General features: G+C 36.3%; 1 protein-coding gene across 1 annotated transcript in view; it reads right to left on the bottom strand.

Annotated features, from left to right (window-relative positions):
• The window catches only part of CNTN6 (contactin 6), a 290271-nt gene that overhangs the window by 147062 nt on the left and 121675 nt on the right, over positions 1–21534 (bottom strand). The window contains 1 exon segment of the mRNA XM_087431359.1: positions 16992–17167. Coding sequence (XP_087287485.1) covers positions 16992–17167 — 176 coding nt within the window.

The following is a 21534-nucleotide window of genomic DNA, read 5'->3' as shown; positions in this document are numbered from 1 at the left end:
TAGCTTCAACATATCATAGAGTATCTGACACATGACAGTAGCTCAACAAAAACAAATAGAATGAATGCATAAGTATGTAATGGAAATATCTTTATAATATATTGTTCCTGAAAAAACAAGATTAAATGTTGTTTATTTCCATCCCTGTATTGAAATGGAATAGACTACATTTTATTCATGCAATAAAATACTATACAACAGTTAAAAGGAAAGAAATAAACCAACATGTAGAAATATGGCTAAATCTCAGAAACCTAATGTAGAGTGGGAAAAAAAAGTTGCAAAAGGAATTACACTTTGATATCGTTTATATAAAAATTTAATACAAAGGCAATAAAAACACAAAATCATATGTGGAAATGTTACCCTCAACTTCAGGAGAGTGGTTACATCTGGGAAGAGACAGGGAAAAGGCATGAGGTGAAAAGTGGCAGCGTCTGGAACATTTTATGTCTTTAAAAAAAGATCTGATGCAAAAGTAACAAAATGTTAACACACATTTAAATACCACTAGGCCTATAATATTTTTTCTGGGCATTTCTGTATGCTTGAAACTTTTTGTAATTCAAAATTTTTAAAGAAAAAAAATAAGTTATTTAGAATAATCCTATTTATATAAATCTTTGTGAGGGATGTATATCTGGTGAATTTGTACATAGGTGGGTTTTTTCTGAAAGATAATGTGTCTTGTGTTTTTTTTCACACTTTTCTATATTCTTTAAACTGTCTTCAACAAGCATGAATTATTTCTCCAAAAAATATAATAGACTCATTCTTGTTTTGGGGAGAGAGAGATTGATTGAGATCAAAATAATTCACTAGATGACCAGGTAAAACTCGATAATTTTATACGTCAAATCAGTTGAAAATGGTGTCATTGATATGCATGACTGCTTAAGCAATTTATTGAGAATTAGTAGACAAAATTACCTTAGAAGATTTTTACTTTCAGTCTGCAGCTATTATATCACCATTTATTGACATAATAATTGTAGGGAGAATATCAAGAAAAAGAGTGAAAATCTACTTTGGTATCTATTAAGATCTCAATATTGTGCAGAACAAGACTACTGAGTTAAGAGAATAAATAATACAAATATAAACATTCCTTTTCTTGCTTTCAAAAATATAAGGGTAAAGGGTTTGGAGTCACAATGCTGGGCTGCGTAAGGAGACATGGTATGACAGCTGAAGCAAATGAAATAACCAAGTCCTCCGATGAAAAAATGATGAGAATCTGGAAAAGTAATCAGGTATGTTGAAGGAATTTTGCCTACTGACAAAATAAAAGAGGATGATTGAAATAGACTAATTAGATTAGAACATCTACACTGAACCCATTTCTATACCCATCTCTAAACAAAATCTTAGCAGTTCAGAAGGAGAAAATGCAGAAATTGAGCATTCTGACTTCCCAAATTTATCCACGCAATACGTTTTTCCAACAGCAGATCTTTGTTAAGGAAACGGCCTGAGAAGATCACTTATGCCCTGGGCTGAGCGTCAGCAGGATTTAGGGTGGCCTAAGAGAACTTAGAGGTTCTCAGAGATGCATCTTACTGCTATCTGTCCATCTCCTCCAGTCACATTGACAGGAAGGGCCCTCTCTTTATGTGCAGTTAGCCCATCTTTCACTTTTCGTTTGGCGTTTCCGAAAGCTTATCTCCCAGCAGTAAAACAAGCATCTTAGTCAGGAGACTTGAATTTTAAAAGAAAGATCATGACTATCAAACTTCGAGAATTCTGAAATCTTGGTTATTCTCCATGTTTTACTATTTTTGTTAATTATTTTCTTTCTCTAAAATGATTAGCAGGGAAAATACTTTAAAGTGTTATTACATTACTTTTGTAAAGTGAAAAAGCAGTCCACAAATAACAAATATTAATTTATATATGTGTGTGAGTATGTGTATGAATGATTTGTATAAGAAAAAAAAAAAAAAAGTAGATCCTTTAGGAGGATCTACTAATGTTAACAGTGGTTGTCTCCAGTTCAGGTGATATTACTAATAACTTTTCTTCATTTTCTAATTTTTATATATCTTCAAGTATTATGATTGTAGTAAAAACTGATTACTATTAATGAGGAAAAGGGCACACAAAAAGAAGAAACACATGCTTCTATGTTTGTCCTTGAAGGAGAGCACACAGTCAGACTTAGGGGAAGTGAATTTCAACACAGAAAGTGAGTGGTGACAGATTTTAAAAGGGAAAGGCAAGCCTGGTGATGTCTAAAAAGTGGATCTAGGTTGTAAGACAAAAACATAAGGTCAACACTTTCAGGACTTTGTGGCAAAACAGAACCCCAGTGGTGTATGAGACCTGGGTTGGAAAAAGAAAGAGGTTGCCTTTATTGCGTATTTTATTGTTTGATAGGCCTCATTTTTGAAGAAATGATGCTAGTCACAAGCAAATGAACCTCATCTAGTTGGTCAGATTGCAAAATTACTTGGCAAGTCCCTGACATGGCAGGTACAGGAAAAGTCCATTCCAGCCCAGTGACCAAGCAGTGGAATTTGAAAACAAAACCAAACCTGAGCCAGGATTAAGTATCAATCCATCCATAACACAGAATATATTAAAGGGTCACAAAACTGTTGTTTGAGACATGTGTGAGATGGATTAGTTGAAAATTATAGTAGAGAAATTCTAGCTGGTATGTTTCTCCACACACAGAGAACCTTCCCATATTAAAGACCCAGGCAACAAAGTAACATCTCTGAATTTCATAATTACTTCCATTCCTTATCTTAATGTTAGGCAGCATTAAGGTCCTACTTGATGTCAGTGGTTATGAATTAAAAGTGAGACTAGGTGTCATAATTGGATTTTTCTCTAGTGAAAATTTTGGTTTGGATTTCACCAGATGAATAAAACGAAGAGAGAAATGAGCAAGTAGGTCAAGGGTGACTGGAAAGAAGCGGTTTCAAAGGCTAACCAGGAAATTTAGTCTGGATAAGGAGGGAATGATGACAAGAAGTAGAAGGGACAGGAGGTAGTTGTTAGGATTAATATATTATAGGACCCAGTGAGTCAAGTATGGCTGGAGTCCATGGACTAGAGGCAGTGAGCTAGACAGTTCAGAAGTCGTGTTCCAGAGTTGCGGAGGTTGAATATCAGATAGGAGTGAAGCTTGACATGTCAAATATTGACAAGATTTGGAGTCACCTTGGCAGGGTGGCTATTGGCTAAGGTGGAGTGATTAAACAAGGTCAATGGAAGAAAAGAAATCAAGGAACTAAGAAATCAGGTTATTGAATACTGAATGCTGAATTTAGTGAAAGCTGAAATTGCTAAGAATATGACAAGAATATTATAGAGAGAGTAACAGTGAACTAGGAGGTAAAGTCTTCAAGGAAGGATGAAGGTGATCTAAAGTGAAAACATGACAACATCACGGGTAGCATAGTCTAATGACATGATCGTAGCGACCAGGGCACTAGATTTGAAGGAGAAAGGATTATCTAGAAGTGCCATTGAGGAAAAAGGAAAACTCTACCCCTACTCAAAGATCGAATAGTAAGAGGGTGTGGGAGAAAACAGTCACCAGTTGAGGGGGTTACAAGAAAAGCAGCATTGTCAGATTAAAGCCAAATTTCAGTTGAACCAACACAGTGAGGACAAAGCTCAGAGGAGAGGTTAAGGGTGTAAGGATTTGGCTGATGATTGACCTTTGGTTTCAGAAGGTCCAGGGAAGAATTTCAGCTGTTGAGGAGGGTTGGGAAATGGGTTCAGAAATGGGGACATGCAGAGCTATGCATAGATGAGGGTTTGGGCAATGAGGGGTGATCTAGGAACTCTAGGCTTACTACGATGCCTTATGTACACCTAATATGTCAGTGATGATGATGTCAAGACAAATATGGTAGCAAGGATGTATGTTTGGGTGTGTGCTTGTGGGGGGTCTTGCCAAAACACACTTTCCACTTCTGCTATGAGAATATGGAGCTGAGGGGGAGGAACAGTTTTATCCAGAGCATCACGAACTTTGACACTTCCTCCTATTAATTGCAGAAAGAGAGGTGGAGGATGGAGGTGAGATAACTGGGACCACAGGCAGGAGTGAGAGGCTTCTTTAGGACATCTGCCAGTGGGGATGCTTTGAAAGGTCAATGTTGTGTCCAGAGCCTGACTTCGGTCTGAGCCAGTTTTAAAATCCTGTCTCTGCCACTCACTCGCTGTGGGAATTTAAGTGAGCCCAGGAACTGCCTTGCCCAGTGTGTGGCTTAGTGGATACATATTAGCTTTTGTTAATATTAATATTTACATTAATGACAATAGTCAGAGCCCTTAGTCAAAAATCTTGATGTTTGACTCAGTCAGATTTCATAACTTTCTAAATGAAAACATGAGGATTACTTTCTAAATGAATACTGAGAACAGTAAAAAGACAAAAACAGAGAGAGACTTCCAGAAAGCTGAGAGGCAGCTGGAAGGGGGCACGGCCCTCTAGCACGGTTGTTTACATTTGATTACTTTTGCTAAAACTGATGAAATAATTAAAATAAATTCTTTGCGCTCAAGGGATAGAATCCTAGTAAGAAGAACTCTAGTAACTCTGATGGATGGAATTTCTGGGAGAATTAAATGAGGATTATATAATCTCCATTCACAAAAGTAGAATTGATTTATGCAAAACAACTCATTAATATGTATGTGAAACTAGTTTTCTCAACTGCACAATTCTCAAAAAGGGGGGAAAACACCCTGCAATTTACTTATTAAATCATGTCTGTAGATCTAGACTCTTCCTCATTTGCATTTTCTGAAGTCATGAGTAGAAATATTGCCTAGGAGAATGGTATTTCTGGCAGGGGATTACAGTTCAAAACCCTATTGCTATGGTTAATGTGCAAGCATATTTTTCCCTTGTTCTTTATTCCATGGCATTAATATATTTGTTGTTGGCTTTTTTTTAAGTGAGCTTGTAGTTGTATTTGTACAGATGCACAAATACAGAAAATAGACTTCATTTTGCTCACTGCCTACACATGTGTTTTGCACATAGTAGGTGCTCAATAAATATGGGATTTGAATGTGTAAATAGATATGTTGAATGGCCATCTTTGAGTCTGGATATACAGATTACCATTTGCTTTTCCCCTGGATTTAAGTGGTATAACAGAGCTGTCTCCTTGTATCACCTTGGGTTGACATCTACAGTAATACTGCTATCCGATTGTCTTTAGGCACTAGCCTAAGTCTTATTTTGAGACTATGGTTGCTACTCAATCTGGTACCTAGGTTGGAAACATCAGTGTCACCTGGAAGCTTGCTAGAAATGTAGACTATTAGGCCCCATTTTAGACCTACTAAATCAGAATTTGCATTTAATAAGATCTCCAAGTGATTCATATGCACATTAAAATTTGACAAGCACAAGCTGAATGATTAAGGAAATGGGTTAAAACATCAGAATGTCTGGCATCAAATCCCAGCTTCGCTATTTTCTAATGTCCCTGTGCACATTACGTCACTTCTCTGAACCTAATTTTCCTCATCTATAAAATTGGGATAATAATAGTAGCTTCTATTTTGCATGGTAGTTTTGAGGATTAAACTAGATTATCCCTTTTACCTAGAAAGAACTGTTGTGAAGGTTGGTACTTCCCTTTAGGAACATTTGTCTAAAGCATCCATCACAGAGGATGTATTCAGTATCACAAAACTTGAAGTGCTTTATTTCTGTAAATTCCCATTATTCTCTCACTACTACAAAAATGGAGAAGGAGATGACATAAATGCAACAACACAGATTCAGGAACCAGAGCAACTTTCTCCCCAAAGATCTATCTTGGAAGTAGAGAAAAGGAGTCAGCTTCATAAAAGCACACAGAAGAGTGTTCAAAGGAAATATTCTAAGCTAGTTTTCCAAAAGAGGAGGCAGGAGCTCTAGAGTGAGCTATACTTTGTGAGCCGTCCACCACGGAAAGCCACATACTATCTGAACAAAGCAATCATTAGATTCACTTGAAGTTTAAAGAATTTAGCAACTCACTTCTATTGCCTGTGTTTCAGAAGACCTATTGATATAAAAGCTACAGCCAGAGGTCAGAGATGGGTGAGATTCACAAATAGAGACAGTGACATTGGCTACAGTGGTAGTAAACTGGACACATAGTTTGGGAAGCCTCTTAAGAAATGTTATATAGGGGCCAGCCCTGTGGCGCAAGCGGTTAAGTGCGCACGCTCCACTGTGGCGGCCCAGGGCTTGCCAGTTCGGATCCTGGGCGCACACCGATGCACCGCGTGTCAAGCCATGCTGTGGCGACGTCCCATATAAAGTAGAGGAAGATGGGCATGGATGTTAGCCCAGGGCCAGTCTTCCTCAGCAAAAAAAAGAGGAGGACTGGCAGATGTTAGCTCAGGGCTGATCTTCCTCACAAAAAAAAAAAAAAAAAGAAATGTTATGTAAAAGGCTTAAGAAATACCTAATAAATGGTAACTATTATTTTTGAGAGATGATATAGGAAATCCAGTGTTGAAAGTAGATTAGCATATTTGTGAGGGGAATGTCATCCACTGATCACCCACTTGGCTCTTGATGAGGATTAACAGGAGAAACTTTTCTCAGGTTCTTGAGTCAGAGTAATTACACTTACAGGAACAATTGGGATGTTTTTATCCCTCTTTGCCTTGGCCACTAGAAAGCTCAACTTTAGTAATGGGATAAGATCTTATGGCACGAATTTTTATTCCTTTTTTATTCTCTTTGGGTTTCATTCTCCTTGAGTTTAGCTTACAATTTGAGCCTCATTTTTTCTTTATCCATATCATCTATTTTAATAACTACCAGATATCTAGACTTGGTGTAAGACTGCAATGATTAATAGAGTGTGGCATTTGTGCAAGGATAGACATATATACCAATGGAAGAGAAAATAGAGAGCCTAAAAGCAGTCCCAAGCAGCAGGTATGCATACTTGATTTCCTTCAGAGATGGCACTAGAGAACAGTAAAGAAAGGACTGCATTTTTAATATACTTGCTGGCTCAGCTGGATTCTTGTAAGAAAAAAATGTATATTAAACCTACCTTACACCATGCAAATAAATAAATAAATAAATTCCAGGTGGATTCCAATTTTAAATATGAAGGACAAAACAATAAATTATAGAAGATAATATAGGAAAATATCATCATGATATCAGGGCAGGGAGACATTTCTTAAACATTTTACAGGGCCGGCCCTGTGGCTTGGTGGTTAAGTGCGCGCGCTGCGATGCTGGCGGCCCGGGTTCGGATCCCGGGTGCGCAGCGAGACACCACTTCTCTGTCCAGCCTGAGGCCGAGTCCCACATACAGCAACTAGAAGGATGTGCAGCTGTGACATAACAACTATCTACTGGGGCTTTGGGGGCAAAAAATAAAATGTTTAAAAAAAAAAAAAAAAAACATTTTACAGAAAGCATCATCACATATAGAAAAAAAGAATGATAAATTGGACCACATTAAATTAAAAACTTTTTTGTGTATCAAAAGACATGGTTAAGAGTACAAAAGCAGGGCCGGCCCCGTGGCTTAGCGGTTAAGTGCGTGCGCTCCGCTACTGGCGACCCAGGTTTGGATCCCGGGCGCACACCAATGCACCGCTTCTCTGGCCATGCTGAGGCCGTGTCCCACATACAGCAACTAGAAGGATGTGCAACTATGACATACAACTATCTACTAGGGCTTTGGGGGAAGAAAAAAAAAAAGGAAGAAGATTGGCAATAGATGTTAGCTCAGAACCAGTCTTCCTCAGCAAAAAAAAAAATAAAAAGAGGAGGATTAGCGTGGATGTTAGCTCAGGGCTGATCATCCTCACCAAAAAAAAAAAAAAGAGAGAGAACAAAAGCAAGCCACACAATAGGAAAAGCTGTTTCCCTACGTAAAAGCAGCAAAATGCTGATATCTAGAATCAATCACTAAGAAAAAGAAAGACAACGAATAGAAAAATGGAAAATAATTTAATTCTTTTGAAAAGGGGGGAGGGATTTACAAGTAGCCAATACACATATGTAAAGGTGCTCAGTTTCATTAGTTATCAGGAAACATAAATTAAACCAAAATGAGATATCCTTACATATCCTCCCAAAATGTTAAAATTTAAAAAAGACTGACAATAGCAAGTGTGTCAAGGAAACATTGCTGAGAAGAAGAAAAATTAATAAAATCACTATGGACGACAGTTGGTATTATCTTTTAAAGTTGTAAATATGCATACCCAAATGCCTTGTAATTCTATTCTACAGTATATCCAACAGAGAAATGTATGCACGAGTGTACCTAAAGATATTTAAAGAATATTCATAAATAATTATTCACTTTTGCCTCTAGAAACAATCTACATTTCTATTAATAGCAGAAGTTATACACAAACTGTAATAATCCATGCAATAAAATATTATAATGCAGTGGGAATGAATGAACTACGATTACCTACGACAGCATGGATGAATCTCACAAATACTGTTGGCTAAAATCCAGACTCAAAGGAATATATATCATATGGTTTTACTTATATAAAGCTCAAAAAGGCAATATTTAATTCTAAATTTACAAGTCAAGATAGTGGAGAGAAGGAAGACAGTAGTAGCCTTAAGGAGATCCAAAGGGAGGGCCTTCTGGGGTGTTGGCAATGTTCTATTACTATTTCTAGTAATGATTCATTGAGCTATTTAAGTACTTTGTAATTTTCTGTATCACTTATACTTCTTGGAAAAGATAGTATATAAATTAATACCTTAAAACATGATGAATATTTCCAGAGGTTGCCACCAAAACCTCTTTATTATTTATATTTCCTTTTTAGACACTTGATTCTAATTTGTCAGTTAGGTAACATTAGCTATATATTAATAATAAATCCCAGAAAATATTTTATCTGATTCTTTAGTGCAAACAACAATTTTGCTGTAATTTCCAGCCAGTTTTATAAATCTCAACAGCAAAATCTCTACGGTATATAACTTCCTCAAAACCATTTGTCAAATAGCGTGAGAGTAATAAACAAGCCTTTCACCTTTGGATTTCACTCTCAGTTTTACAAATCAGAAACTTTCAGTTTGGATAGGATGAGTACCTTACTTTCTAACTCTTTCCTCTCCCACCCTGCCTCTTAGCTCATGCAGCTTGAATGTACAATTTTATTCAAATAGACCCAAAAGACAAGGTCCTGCAGAATATAAGTAGCGGTGGGAGGTGGGAGAAGGCCTGAATTTTGAAAAGCACCATTTCTGATGAGATACATAAATAGATATCCAGCAGTGATGATGAAGGAAAAATGAGGCTAAAACATTGAGTAGTCTCCTTTCCTGTTGATTTTAAAAATAAATATAATAGTGGCTTGTTGCAATTCCACCATGCAACTGCTCAAGGTCCATTTGTTTAAGATGTGAATTATTTTTGAAAGCAAAGACAAAGTTTTCTCCTTGAGATGATACCAATTGGCAGTTATGTTATTATTACCTGAAGACAAATTCAGAATATTAAATCCATTGGAGCGTTATTTAGTGCTATCTACAAAATAATCATGAAAACCCAATACTAATATATCAACTTTCTTTTATCTAAGAAATTAAAGAAAAAATATTTCTTTGCCTACTGTGTTTAGCTACTTCTTTTCTGATGTACAAAAAAAGGTTAAAAGCCATCTAGCATTTTCATTTATAATTAGATATGCATTACCTACTTAACACGCACTTCACAATTATCAGAGACTTCACAACTTCCAAATGCATTTTTAAGTGTTATTTTTAAAACTCTTTCTCCTGGGTCTTAATTTCTTTTTCAGATATAAATGCACTTTATCACCAGATCATCAGGATCATGTATAACTATTTTTGCATTTCTTATATATGAGAAAGTTTTAAAGACATTCTGAACTGATCAGTGCCCACGAAGATTTTGAAATTTATTTCTAAATGTGATTTGTTTTTTTTTTCCTGCTTGTACAGACCTTGGGCAAGAGACAGAAATAAAAATAGACATCACCTTCAAATACACAAATATCTTAGAAATCCTCTAAAGAGTCAGAGACCTTTATGTTATGACTTTTACCTGGAGACCTTTTCTGTTGTGCTCTGTGGTTTTGGAGTCGTGTGGATTCTGTTTTACCTCCTCTATCTACAAATAAATATATATTTAAAAATTATTTTGAGACGGAGATGTGAGAAATTCTGGGTCTGTTGTAGGTTGAATGACCTTGGGCAAGTGACATAGTTGCCCCACCTTGAATTTCTCCATCTGTAAAACATCTTTAAAACAGCTTACAGAAATAAAGATGAATGACATTGCAGGTCTAAAACTCTTGGCATTCCTCTGGAAAAAAATTACAGTGATTGTAAATGCCTACATGTTTATAGCCCTTTAAAATGAATTATTATTACATTTTAACCTTGAGCCATCTAAAATCAACTCTGTGATGTAGAGCAAGAATTCTTTAATCCCATCTTACAAGCGTGAGAACTGAGGTTTGGAGCACCCTGAAATATGTGTGCTGTGGTTTTAATAGTATTAGTAATATCATTAATGTACCATACTGATATTTTTAGTGAAAAGTAGGTGGCATTTTCAAACTACATTTTATAAACCACTTCAAAATCCTTAACATCATTCAAAATATTTCCACTCTCTTAGGATAAATACTGGTCTCAAACTTGGCCTATTAATAGCTGCATGGCCAGACCTCTGCCAAGCTCTCCTTCAGCAACTCACACCAGTCTATCAGTTGCGCTTACCCACAGCTCTACACGTAATAAGTATCTGTCATCATACCAACCCTATATGAAATGGATGATATTGACACTCCATTTTACTTACGAGTTAACACTTGTGCACAATGTCATGTTGAGTGCGGAATATTCTTCAAATATAGGCAGTTCACTTCTGGTGCCTCTGCCGAAAAGCATCATGCGATGATGGATTTGTGGGTGTTTCTTTGGCATCTCATAATATCACCCAATTATTCCATTGTTTATAAATTAAGCTTGGAAATAAAAGGCCTCCAAAATTTGGATATACCTGGCTCAAATTATTTTTCAGCCTCACCCTAGAAAACCAGCCATTTCTTAATCATGGCCTTCTGTATTCCAGTTATCACGCCTGGTCGTTTGCCAATCTCCTTGCATTTTCTCCGAGACTTGAGGCTTGTTCACACATTTGCATTTCCTCTTGCTCTCCTTCCCATCTGAATGTTCTTCTCTACCTGCTTTCTATGTCTGGAACACTAATATTTCAAGGCTCAATTCAAGCCCCACGGCCTTTGGGAGACTTCCATTGCCCTTTCTCCAACCCAGGCAAATTTTACTACTTCCTACTCTGGGCTCCCCTATAGATTAAATCTACTTCTCTCACTTCACCTGATGCTTTTTTGGGGGAAGTGCAGTGGGCGGTGGGAGCATGGACTCTACATTCCGACTGCCTGGGTTTGAATACTGACTCTGCCACTTACTATTTGTGTGTTTGGGGCGGATTAGTTAATTCTCCTATGCTTCAATCTGCTCATCTGAAAATGGGATTCATGGTGACCTCATAGGGGTTAATTTACATAAAGAGCGTAAAACAATGCCTGCTGTATGATATGTATTATGTAAGTGTTAGCAATTTCTTTCATTTTTTTTTCATTGCACTTAAGGTTCCACCTGTCTGCCCTGTGAAGACAGGGAGTAGCTGTTTCTTATCTATCTTTTAATCTTTAGGCCCTAGTGCAGTGCTTGATGCATATAAATAAGGTGTTTTCTGGTTACTTGTTGGATGAATAAATGAATAGTCAGTTAGGAGGCTCCAATCTAGCTGCCTTTCCCTCTGCAACAATGGAATAAACTTATTTGAAATGATATCTGTGACTAAATATTAAATAGCACAGAATCAAAAAGTCTTATTCGTGAGTAACTTTTATCCCAAATGTTTCTCTATTCATTGGTAGAGTAGTATATTGTAAGAATAAAAAAACAAAAAAAAAACCAACTTGGTGAAATCATAGATTTCTTTCAAAACACCTATCTTTTTGTCTCAAGGATGACATTTTAAACAGTAATGACAGATGCAATGTTCTCTCACACAAGTACAGAGTAATTCATTAACATACATATGAAAGGAAGACGTCTACATTCAACCTTTACCACCAAAGTCCTTGAGAAATAAAGGAAATTCAAAGCAGCTACAAGTGTAGCCTGTAAAAAGTCAAACTGGTTTTATCATTCAAGAATGTCAGGGTGATAACAGGAGCTTTTGGTGTCTAGACATCGGCTGAATTTGCTTTAGGGTTGAGGTTGGGTGGGGGAAGAAAGGAGAGCTTAAATTAAAATCTGCCTGAGTATTTGGAATGACAGAATCTTATGCAGAAGAGCTGAAAGGAACTTTTGTAATCTAATATTCAAAACACAACTTTAATAAGTCCACAGAGGTGAATGACCTGTCTGGGTAGCAGAGCTGGTTAACGACAGATTTGATTTAGGAGTACATTTCATAATAGGTGGTTTTTTATACATGGGCCACATTTCAGAATGGTTTCATGGTGAGATGATTCAGGTGAGATGATTCAGGATGTTACAGACTGAGCCTAAAATAAACTCCGAGGGTGCTTTTGAATTGCTGAACATCAGGATAAAAGTTACAAACAAAAGCCATCAATTATCTAGAGGTATGTGCCTACAGAGTCTCTCCCATGGACAGGTGAGGTTCTAAAAGGCTATTCACAGTCCATTTGTTCTGAAGGTCAGTGACACTACACAATTGACTGCCAACCGGTAGGAAGCAGACTTGTTGACACAATTTTATTTTGATGTATAGCTTTGTTCCTACCTACGGAAATAAATATGGGCAGGGCTTCTGGACCTAATTTTTCTACCAATAAGTAGATCAAATATTTTATATTAGATGTTTAGTGTCCATCTTACTTTGGGTTCCTTAGAAGCAGAGCCTAGGGCAGAGGTTCAAGTGCATATAATTTACTGAGGGAGCACTCCCAGGAGAAAGGGAGGGAGGGAAACAGGACAGAGTAGAGGAAGGAAGGAGCTAAGCAAGAGGAGGTCTCCAGCTGTTCTCTAGCTCCAGCCTGATTCCATGGGGAACTCTGAGCAGGAATTGCAGAACAGGGGCAGCTGTGGGCATTAACAGCTGGGGATGGGCACACTGCTGTAATTCTCATTGTATCAATTTCATAACAGAGACTTAATGTTGTTAAGAGGTGGCCTGATTTCATACCACTGTATGTTTAACAGAGATAGAATTGGAACTCAGATCTGTCTGTATCAAAAAATCTTAACATTTAACCACAATTGTTATCCCACCTACCCAAAGCCTTTTTTCTACCAAAATGGGCATTGTTGGGAATTTCTGAAAGCAGTGGTGAGGAATTCAAATTAAGTTGAAGATACAGGTCTTGCACTTTAGGAACTTCTCATTTCTTTGGACACTAGCATTCAAATTCTACTGTTTCTATACAAAGAACCAAACAGATACTTAATAAGGAAAACTTATTCTTCTTCATCTTTTTTATTTTTTAAGAATTATGATGGAGAAAAAAATCCAACTGAAATGATTACTTTATTCCACTGAATTCTGATGATACTACTTTTTTTAAAATTATGATAAAATACATATAACACAAAATTTACCATTTTACTCATTTTTAAGTGTGTAATTCACTGGCATTAAATACATTTACATTGTGTAATCATCACTACCAACCATCTCCAGAACTTTTTCATCATCCCAAACTGAAACCCTGTATCAGTTAAACACTAACTTCCCATTCTTCCCCCGACCCAGTCCCTGAAAGTCACTGTTCTACTTTCTGTCTCTATGAGTCTGCCTATTCTAGTTACCTCATATCATTGGAATCATACAATATTTGTCCTTTTGTGTCTGGCTTATTTCACTTAGCAGAATGTTTTCAAAATTTGTACATGTTGTTGAACATATCAGAATTTTATTCCTTCTTAAACTTGAGTAATATTCTATTGTATGTATATGCTGCATTTTGTTTATCTGTTTGTTAATTGACATTTAGGTTTTTTCCACCTTTTAGCTATTGTGAGTAATGCTGCTATGAATATGAGGACATAAATATTTGTTCTAGTCTCTGCCTTGAATTCTTTGGGGGTATATAGCTAGAAGTGGAATTGCTATGTCGTGTGGTAATTTTACGTTTAATTTTTTGAAGAGCTGCCATACTGTCTTTTAAAGTGGCTGTACTATTTTACATTCCTACCAGCAATGTCCAAGAGTTCCAATTTTTCCACATCTTTGCCAACATTTGTTATTTTCTTTCTTTCTTTCTTTTTTATTAAAAGCCATCCTAACGGGTGTGAAGCAGTATCTCATTGTGGTTTTGATTTATATTTCCATAATGATTAGTGATGAGTATATTTTCATAGGAAAACTTATTCTTAATTAGATATTTCCCTTCTATCATTTTCTCTCTTTTTCTCTTTTTTTTTTTTTTAAGGAAGAGTAACCTTATTTTGGAAATTATGCATAGATTTGTGTGTGGATACACATGTGATTTCTTTGGACGAGATTTCAGAACATTTATCTTGCAAAATTAACATTCTCTATTCCTTAAACGAGATTAGAAAAAGGATTTGTAAATGGAGGCTTCTGGGCTGTAAGTCACCAATACTTTCTTGATTCATCTTTAAGATCCTTGTGCACATTTGTACAAAAGTAAACCCCTGAGAGTGGGGTGGCAAAGCTAGACCTGGTCTTCTCACTTTTTTAAAAGAAGTTCTTTACTACTCGGAATGAACAATCGACTTAAGTGAGGTCAGAAAGATACTTATGAGATGCAGGAAATGAAGAGAGATAATTTATAGGTAATCAAAATGTGCTAGTTATGTTTAGGGTTGATTTAAGTCAGCAGAGATAATTACACTAAAGCAAATCTCTTCCTGGACTCAACAGGAAACTTTTCAGGCCTGGCACTACCATACATACTGGGCAGAAGAAGCAGAATGGTGTGGTTCTTGTTTTTGTTTTTTCAAATTTCAGACTTGAAACCTAATATCCTTTAAGTTTGTAGAATAACGATCAATTAATGGATGTAGGCCATTCTACTTTACGCATGAATAGTAATAGAAATGCTTTTAGGGATCAACAGTCACACACCTTCAACCCCAAAAGGAAAATTTTACGGAGAGAAAGGAAAGTCAGCAAGGACATAAGAATTGATTTCTCCCATTCTTAATTAAAACCTTTCCTCTTTTCTAGCAAAGACAAAATATATTTTAACTTAGGGAAGCTTTTAGTTACATATATTTTTAAAGCAGAAAAAGGGTAAGAAATAGTAATGTAGGGAATTTAAAAAATATTTTCTTTAAAAAAGGGGGACAAAGAAGAGTGGGAAATATATGGCTATTTAAAGCATAGCGTGTTACCTTTAGGCATAGGTATTCAGTTGTTTTCAAAAATGGATAGAGTCCGTAGCCCTAGAGAAACTCAAGGGTATAGCAAATAAATGTACTGTATGGGTTTTCCTTTACCAGAAAATCAAATTTACCCTTATGGAATCTGATACAAATCATGTGTATCATCTAGGGTCATCTCCTATTCAAACAGGAGAAATAAATAATTATTTTGGAAGAATCATTCAAAGGAGGTGGAGCAATTGCTTATCTGTAAAATAAGTTTCTCATCAGTATTTTGCTCCCTATTATTTTTCCAAGTGACGATCTTAGCTGAAATGCAGAAATCGAGTACTGTCATCATCTTTACCCTAAGTTTCAAAATAGCCACCAGACTTTGTACATATTCCATTTAGCTCCATAAACTTTTGCATTATCTTTCTACTTCCACAGATATAAATACATTCAGATACACTTAGCAATGTGTGTGTGTATATATGTCTGTGTGCATGTGCATGCATGTGTGTATGTTTGTATATATATGACCACATACATATGTGTGTGTGTGTGTATATATACATATATATATATAATGCTTGCCTGTATATATATGACCACATGCATACACATACACATATATATATATATTCAGAAACAAAGCCATCCCCAAAATGGTCAACATAAGGGGGACTGTGTGTGAAGTAAGAAATCTTTGGAAAATAAGAATTGCAATGGGAAACAGACCCAGTTATTAATTCACATACCTACTGATGACTAAGTAGTTCCACAAGGTGGGCTTTGGACATATATTTTATTAATAAAATTTCAAAACAATTACTTTTTCAAAGTAACAGACAGCATAGACCTTTCCATGAGCACCTGAAGGAGTGGCTGCTAACTGTTTGGTGTCCTGATATATCGTCTGCGGTAGGCAGGGATGGGGTGGAGTGGGGTGGTGGGGAACCAAAGAGAGAAATGCAAGCCTCCCACTTCATCCACATCAGCAGATATAATTACTTTCAAACAAGGCTTTTCCTTGATCCAATATGAAACATTTCAGTCCCTGGAAACACTATATATAAAGGATATAAGAGGCAGTATGTCTATTGTTCATCTGCTAATGTTCCCAAATGTCACCAAGGTAATTACTTGGATGACATTTATGTGACGCAGCTGGACATTGTTACAGTTAATATAAAGTCTGCCTTTGGCAACCATTTTATTTCCACCTACATCAAACTGTGGGTATATGATCACTTTTCCTGGGAGAATACCCACTGCCCCCAAAAGACATCTCTGACCTCAACTTTTTCTTCCTGTGCTCTGCACACTAACATCCAACACAAAAGAAAAAGAAAAATAATAATGTATTATATATCTTTATCTTAATATTTACATCTGGAATTTTTAGAGATGTTTCTAAATATAATTCACAAAATATAACAACAATGATATTTTCTTCTTTGTTTGAAACATATTTCAACAATCCTCAGGAGTCTGGATTCACAAAATGCACACAGTTAAAACTTTTTGCCTCTATAAAGTCATATTTGCTTTCAAAGAGCAGATGATTGGCAAAGCTTGATTTCTTTCTAATATAAGTATAGTAAGAATATTATATTTTCAGAAACACAGGGATTATAGATTTTTCCCACAAACTCACATGCAAATTGGAGCTTCGCCTTCCGACTCAGAATTGTCCCCAGAGGGTTGGTGGCCAGGCACTGGTACGTGCCAATATCTTGATCTGTGCGGGGGCTACTGATTGCCAGACTGCCTCCATCCAACCTGTAGTGATAACTCATGGTAAAATCAATATCTGTGCCGTTTCGCTTCCACCTTCAAGGGAAAAAAAATCAAATTATGCTTATAATATGTAGACTTGACCACTGTTCGTCTTAAACAGCATGCAGTTGTAATTCCTGCGAGCATTTAAAGAAAACAAAAACAAAAACATGATTACATGTGGACACAATCCTACCAGTTTCATCAAAGACAACTGCCTTCATGAGCTCAGTGATATCAATAACTAGGTTATTTGAAAGATCTTCCATTCTTTACGAATTACAAACATTCGGCCAAATGTGTACAAAGAGGCAACAGAACTCTTGACATGAGAAATATAAATTAGACATTTAGTCAATAATACTGGCCATCCTTTTCTTTTAGCAGCTTTTCGAATAACATATACCATACCTGAGCACCCATAACTGATACCACAAAATTGAATGTCAAAAATGATTTAGAGATGGAAATCCAAGAAGGGTATACTACAAATGCCACAAAGAAAACCAGGAAAGATTTTACAATGCCAATTGGAGGCTGATAACAAAACAATAATAACCTGACTACTTTAGAACATGATTGTCTCTGTTAGTCTCTTACTTGGAAAATTAATCACAGTGAAACTATTTCAATGATACTTAGAAATGCCAAACTAGGGCCAGCCCCGTGGCTTAGCAGTTAAGCGCGCGCGCTCCGCTGCTGGCGGCCCGGGTTCAGATCCCGGGCGCGCACCGACGCACAGCTTCTCCGGCCATGCTGAGGCCGCATCCCACATATAGCAACTAGAAGGATGTGCAACTATGACATACAGCTATCTACTGGGGCCTTGGGGAAAAAAAAGGAGGAGGGTTGGCAATAGATGTTAGCTCAGAGCCGTCTTCCTCAGCAAAAAGAGGAGGATTAGCATGGATGTTAGCTCAGGGCTGATATTCCTCACAAAAAAAAAAAGGGAAATGCCAAACTAAAATTATACTTGAACGAAATAAATGCAGTTTGAGAGGTTTTTATTTTAGGCAGCAAAAAGTCTCTCAGCTTACCTATTAGTCCACAATCCTTTAGTACATGAATTAAGTAGCAGAATTGACTTACAATTATATTTATTTTCAAAGAACCATAAGATGTTTTAGAAACTTTATTCATTTTAAGAACATCCAGTAATTACTTCTAACTGGACCCACTTCCTCCACCTTGCACCCCAGCTTTCATTGAAATACCCAGACATTTTGAAGTATGAATATTGCATATTTAATGAGACACATTCCTAGGGCACAAGCTGTGTGTAGTCATATAAACTGTTTAAAAAAACATTTAATAGACTGAATTAAGACAATCAGTCATTTAGAAAAACAAGTGAAAGGGTTCTTCCTATGGAATACAGCCAATTTCCAAACCATGTTATTTAGAGTCTATGCCAGTTTTGCTATGATTCTTACCTTCATACTAAGATTATATTAAAAATATTTTGGTGGTGTTGGCTAATTGTTAGAAAGGAATGACATTTTACAGAATTTTTCCGAATGTCATTGACTTTTTTAGGAGCATCTTGAAACATTCCATGGACAGAGTCTGGCAAACGTCTACCACAGTAGAAAAGAAGATGAACTTAGGTAATACTCTACACTATTAAAGACGAGAGGTGATTGACCAAATAAAAACCACTTAGAGGTTGTGAACCAGCTCTGTCACTTTAAAATTATTTAGCAAATTCTTGTGCACCTCAACGTCTTTTTAATAAAAGGAAGTTGAAAGACAACAGTCAAAAATAGTACATTTCGTTTGCCTGAACTTTCTGCCAAATTTTTTTTCTAGAGAAATTTGTACAGTTTCTTGTTCTCAATATCAGGAGAAGAAAATGCAGAAAAATTTTTCCTTCTTTAGGCCTATCTCAAGACTCCAATATTCTCTTTGCCAGCAGCCATAATACTGTCTTTCGTAATTTGCTTACAGGGCATGATCTTCAGACCTCCATGTTCCCTTTCGTTTTCAAAGCAAAGGATATACCATACTTAGTTTGCCAGCTCTCTTTAATTTTGGAATCAATCACTGAAATAACTGCTGTCATCATTACATGCTCCTAATTAAGCTCAGTAATTGTTTTTCAACACAAATTCAAAGTTGTTGGCTTAGCTGCCGCAGATGAATTTTTCACAGTATCCCCATAATCATTCTAATCACTATGGTACAATGATTATTAAACTCTGCATATAGATCAGGGGTTCAACTCCTGGTGTGGGCTTTGTCCTAATTAATATGTTTAAATCAATGGAGAAATAGTATTAATGAATTCAAGTGATTGTCATACACACATTACTGATAGGATTGCATACCCAGGAGAATTTTCTTATGATGCAAACTAGGAAATATACTTTAAATGAGTACTTTAAGCATCTGCATTAATATCATACTAATTCCAGGAAACATAATGGATTTGATCTAAAATCTTGACCTTTTGCTGGGGAATATCCTTCAGTATTAAGTAGTTAAGCCCTGTGTCAAGACTACAATGGCTGGGGGCTATGTTTGCATGTGTGTGTGTGTGTCTGTGTGTGTGTGTTTCTCTGTGTGTGTGTATGTGTGTGTGTCTGTCAGTGTTTTTCAAAACTGGGCCTCGCTTTTGAATTACATGGAGTGCTTGTTAAAAGTGCCTATTTCTGGGCCCATTCCTAGATCTCTGAAGAACTCCAAAATCTAAATTTTTGGCCGTCTCTCTGAGTGATTGTAATGTGCACTACATCTGATGCCACTGGCGCTATGGAAAGAGTTCTAGGGCTGGCTTTGACGTTTCCTTGCTGTGTATCATTGAACAAGTCATCCAAATTCTCCAGAAGTCATATCTATCAATTATAAAATTTGCCCAATAACATATATATCATGCTTTATTGCATGAGGTTGTTAAGAAGATCAAGTGAGGAAATGGGTGAAAAGAATAGAAGGGCAGAGTGGCTACTGTTATGATTTTTACTCAAAGATGCCTAGAGCTTCTCCAGACCTAAGAATGTCTCTATGACTATGGTAGAGAAGACTAAATTACAGAAAGGAGCCTCCTCTGGTGACCAGGTCAAGAAGAGACGTGTCAGAAATCTTCTACGATATTCAAAGCACTTTTTCTGGTAGAGTGCACCATATGTAGAAATAATTTATGTGTATGTTGCTTCATTTTCCCAGATAAAATGTATATTCTGAGCTGGAACTAAGCTCACTGCTATCTGATTATCCTAGACTTGCTAGGTACAAGCAATCCTGCCCAAGTACCATCATTGGGTAACCCATTTTCCTTCCCTTTGCAAAGCTTCCTGGCTACACTTTAATTCTCATGTGTTACCTAGTCTTCAAAAGAATAAAGAGTGATTCTTCCCATGGGAAAGCTTTGTCCAAACTTGCCTAACATGTCTGTATCTTCTTGCTTTCACTGAAATCCTGTTTGTGAAGGTGTCAACTTCACTGGAAGTGACTTTAGACAGTTGCTTTTAAACTGTTTCCAAAGTTCTTCTTTAAATTTTTCCTTATTTTCCCCATGAGACTTCATTAAGTAAATGGAATTTACTAAAAGAAAGAAAACACATCTTAAAATCAAGCCCACCCTCACTTTATGTATAAGGAAACTGATGCCAGGAGAAAGAAATGATTATTCCAAGATCACACATGGAATGACAGAGCTGTGACTAGAAATGATTACTCTTTGTTCTAAGTCAAGACTTCTTTTCTATGGCTAGATGCTATATCCAAATAACCTCAAATAGTATTAGAATCTGAATGATAAAGATTTTCCCTCTATTACACACACACGCGTGCACACACACACTCTAAGACGAATATGATTATAAGTTTTTTTGAATAAAATTTAAGTTAGGAAGGATCATATTAAAACCAAAATTTCACATTTTGTTGCTAATGTGCATTATCTGAAATACCTTTGCCCTTTGCTTTATTATCAAGAAAATTGGGTCCGAGTCTGACATTTAAGCATTAAAAACTTAATTCATTTCTCACTCTCTTTCCAAAGCCTCTTGTCTATGAGTATTTTATGCTATAATATTAGAGATGAGCTAAACCAGGTTATGGGGACTGGAAATAAGAAGCTAAATTACCTGTCTTTAGCCTCCTAATTTACAAGTATCTTAGAAACAGGCCTTTTAACAACATTGGAATTTGTACTCTCTTCATTCATTGTATTTCTTCATAGACAAAACCAATTAGCAAACCGTCATGAGAATCACTGATTTATATCTTTATGCCTGTTACAAGCCAATAGATATTTTTATATAAGTATATGATTGATTAATTGATGATTTATTTTACTTACACTTGGCAAATGTTTCTTATTTTATAGGGATTCATATATTCTTTCCCTTCTCTAACAAATCCTACCACCGCTTATGATCAATGAAATTAGCTTTCAAAAATAAAATTACAACTTTAAA

Source organism: Ceratotherium simum, chromosome 5 (genome assembly GCF_057802395.1).
Source record: "Ceratotherium simum simum isolate JZ-2026a chromosome 5, ASM5780239v1, whole genome shotgun sequence".
NCBI lineage: Eukaryota > Metazoa > Chordata > Mammalia > Perissodactyla > Rhinocerotidae > Ceratotherium > Ceratotherium simum.
The sequence above is the reverse complement of the archived record's forward strand: the minus strand, read 5'-3'. Positions and strand labels throughout refer to the sequence as shown.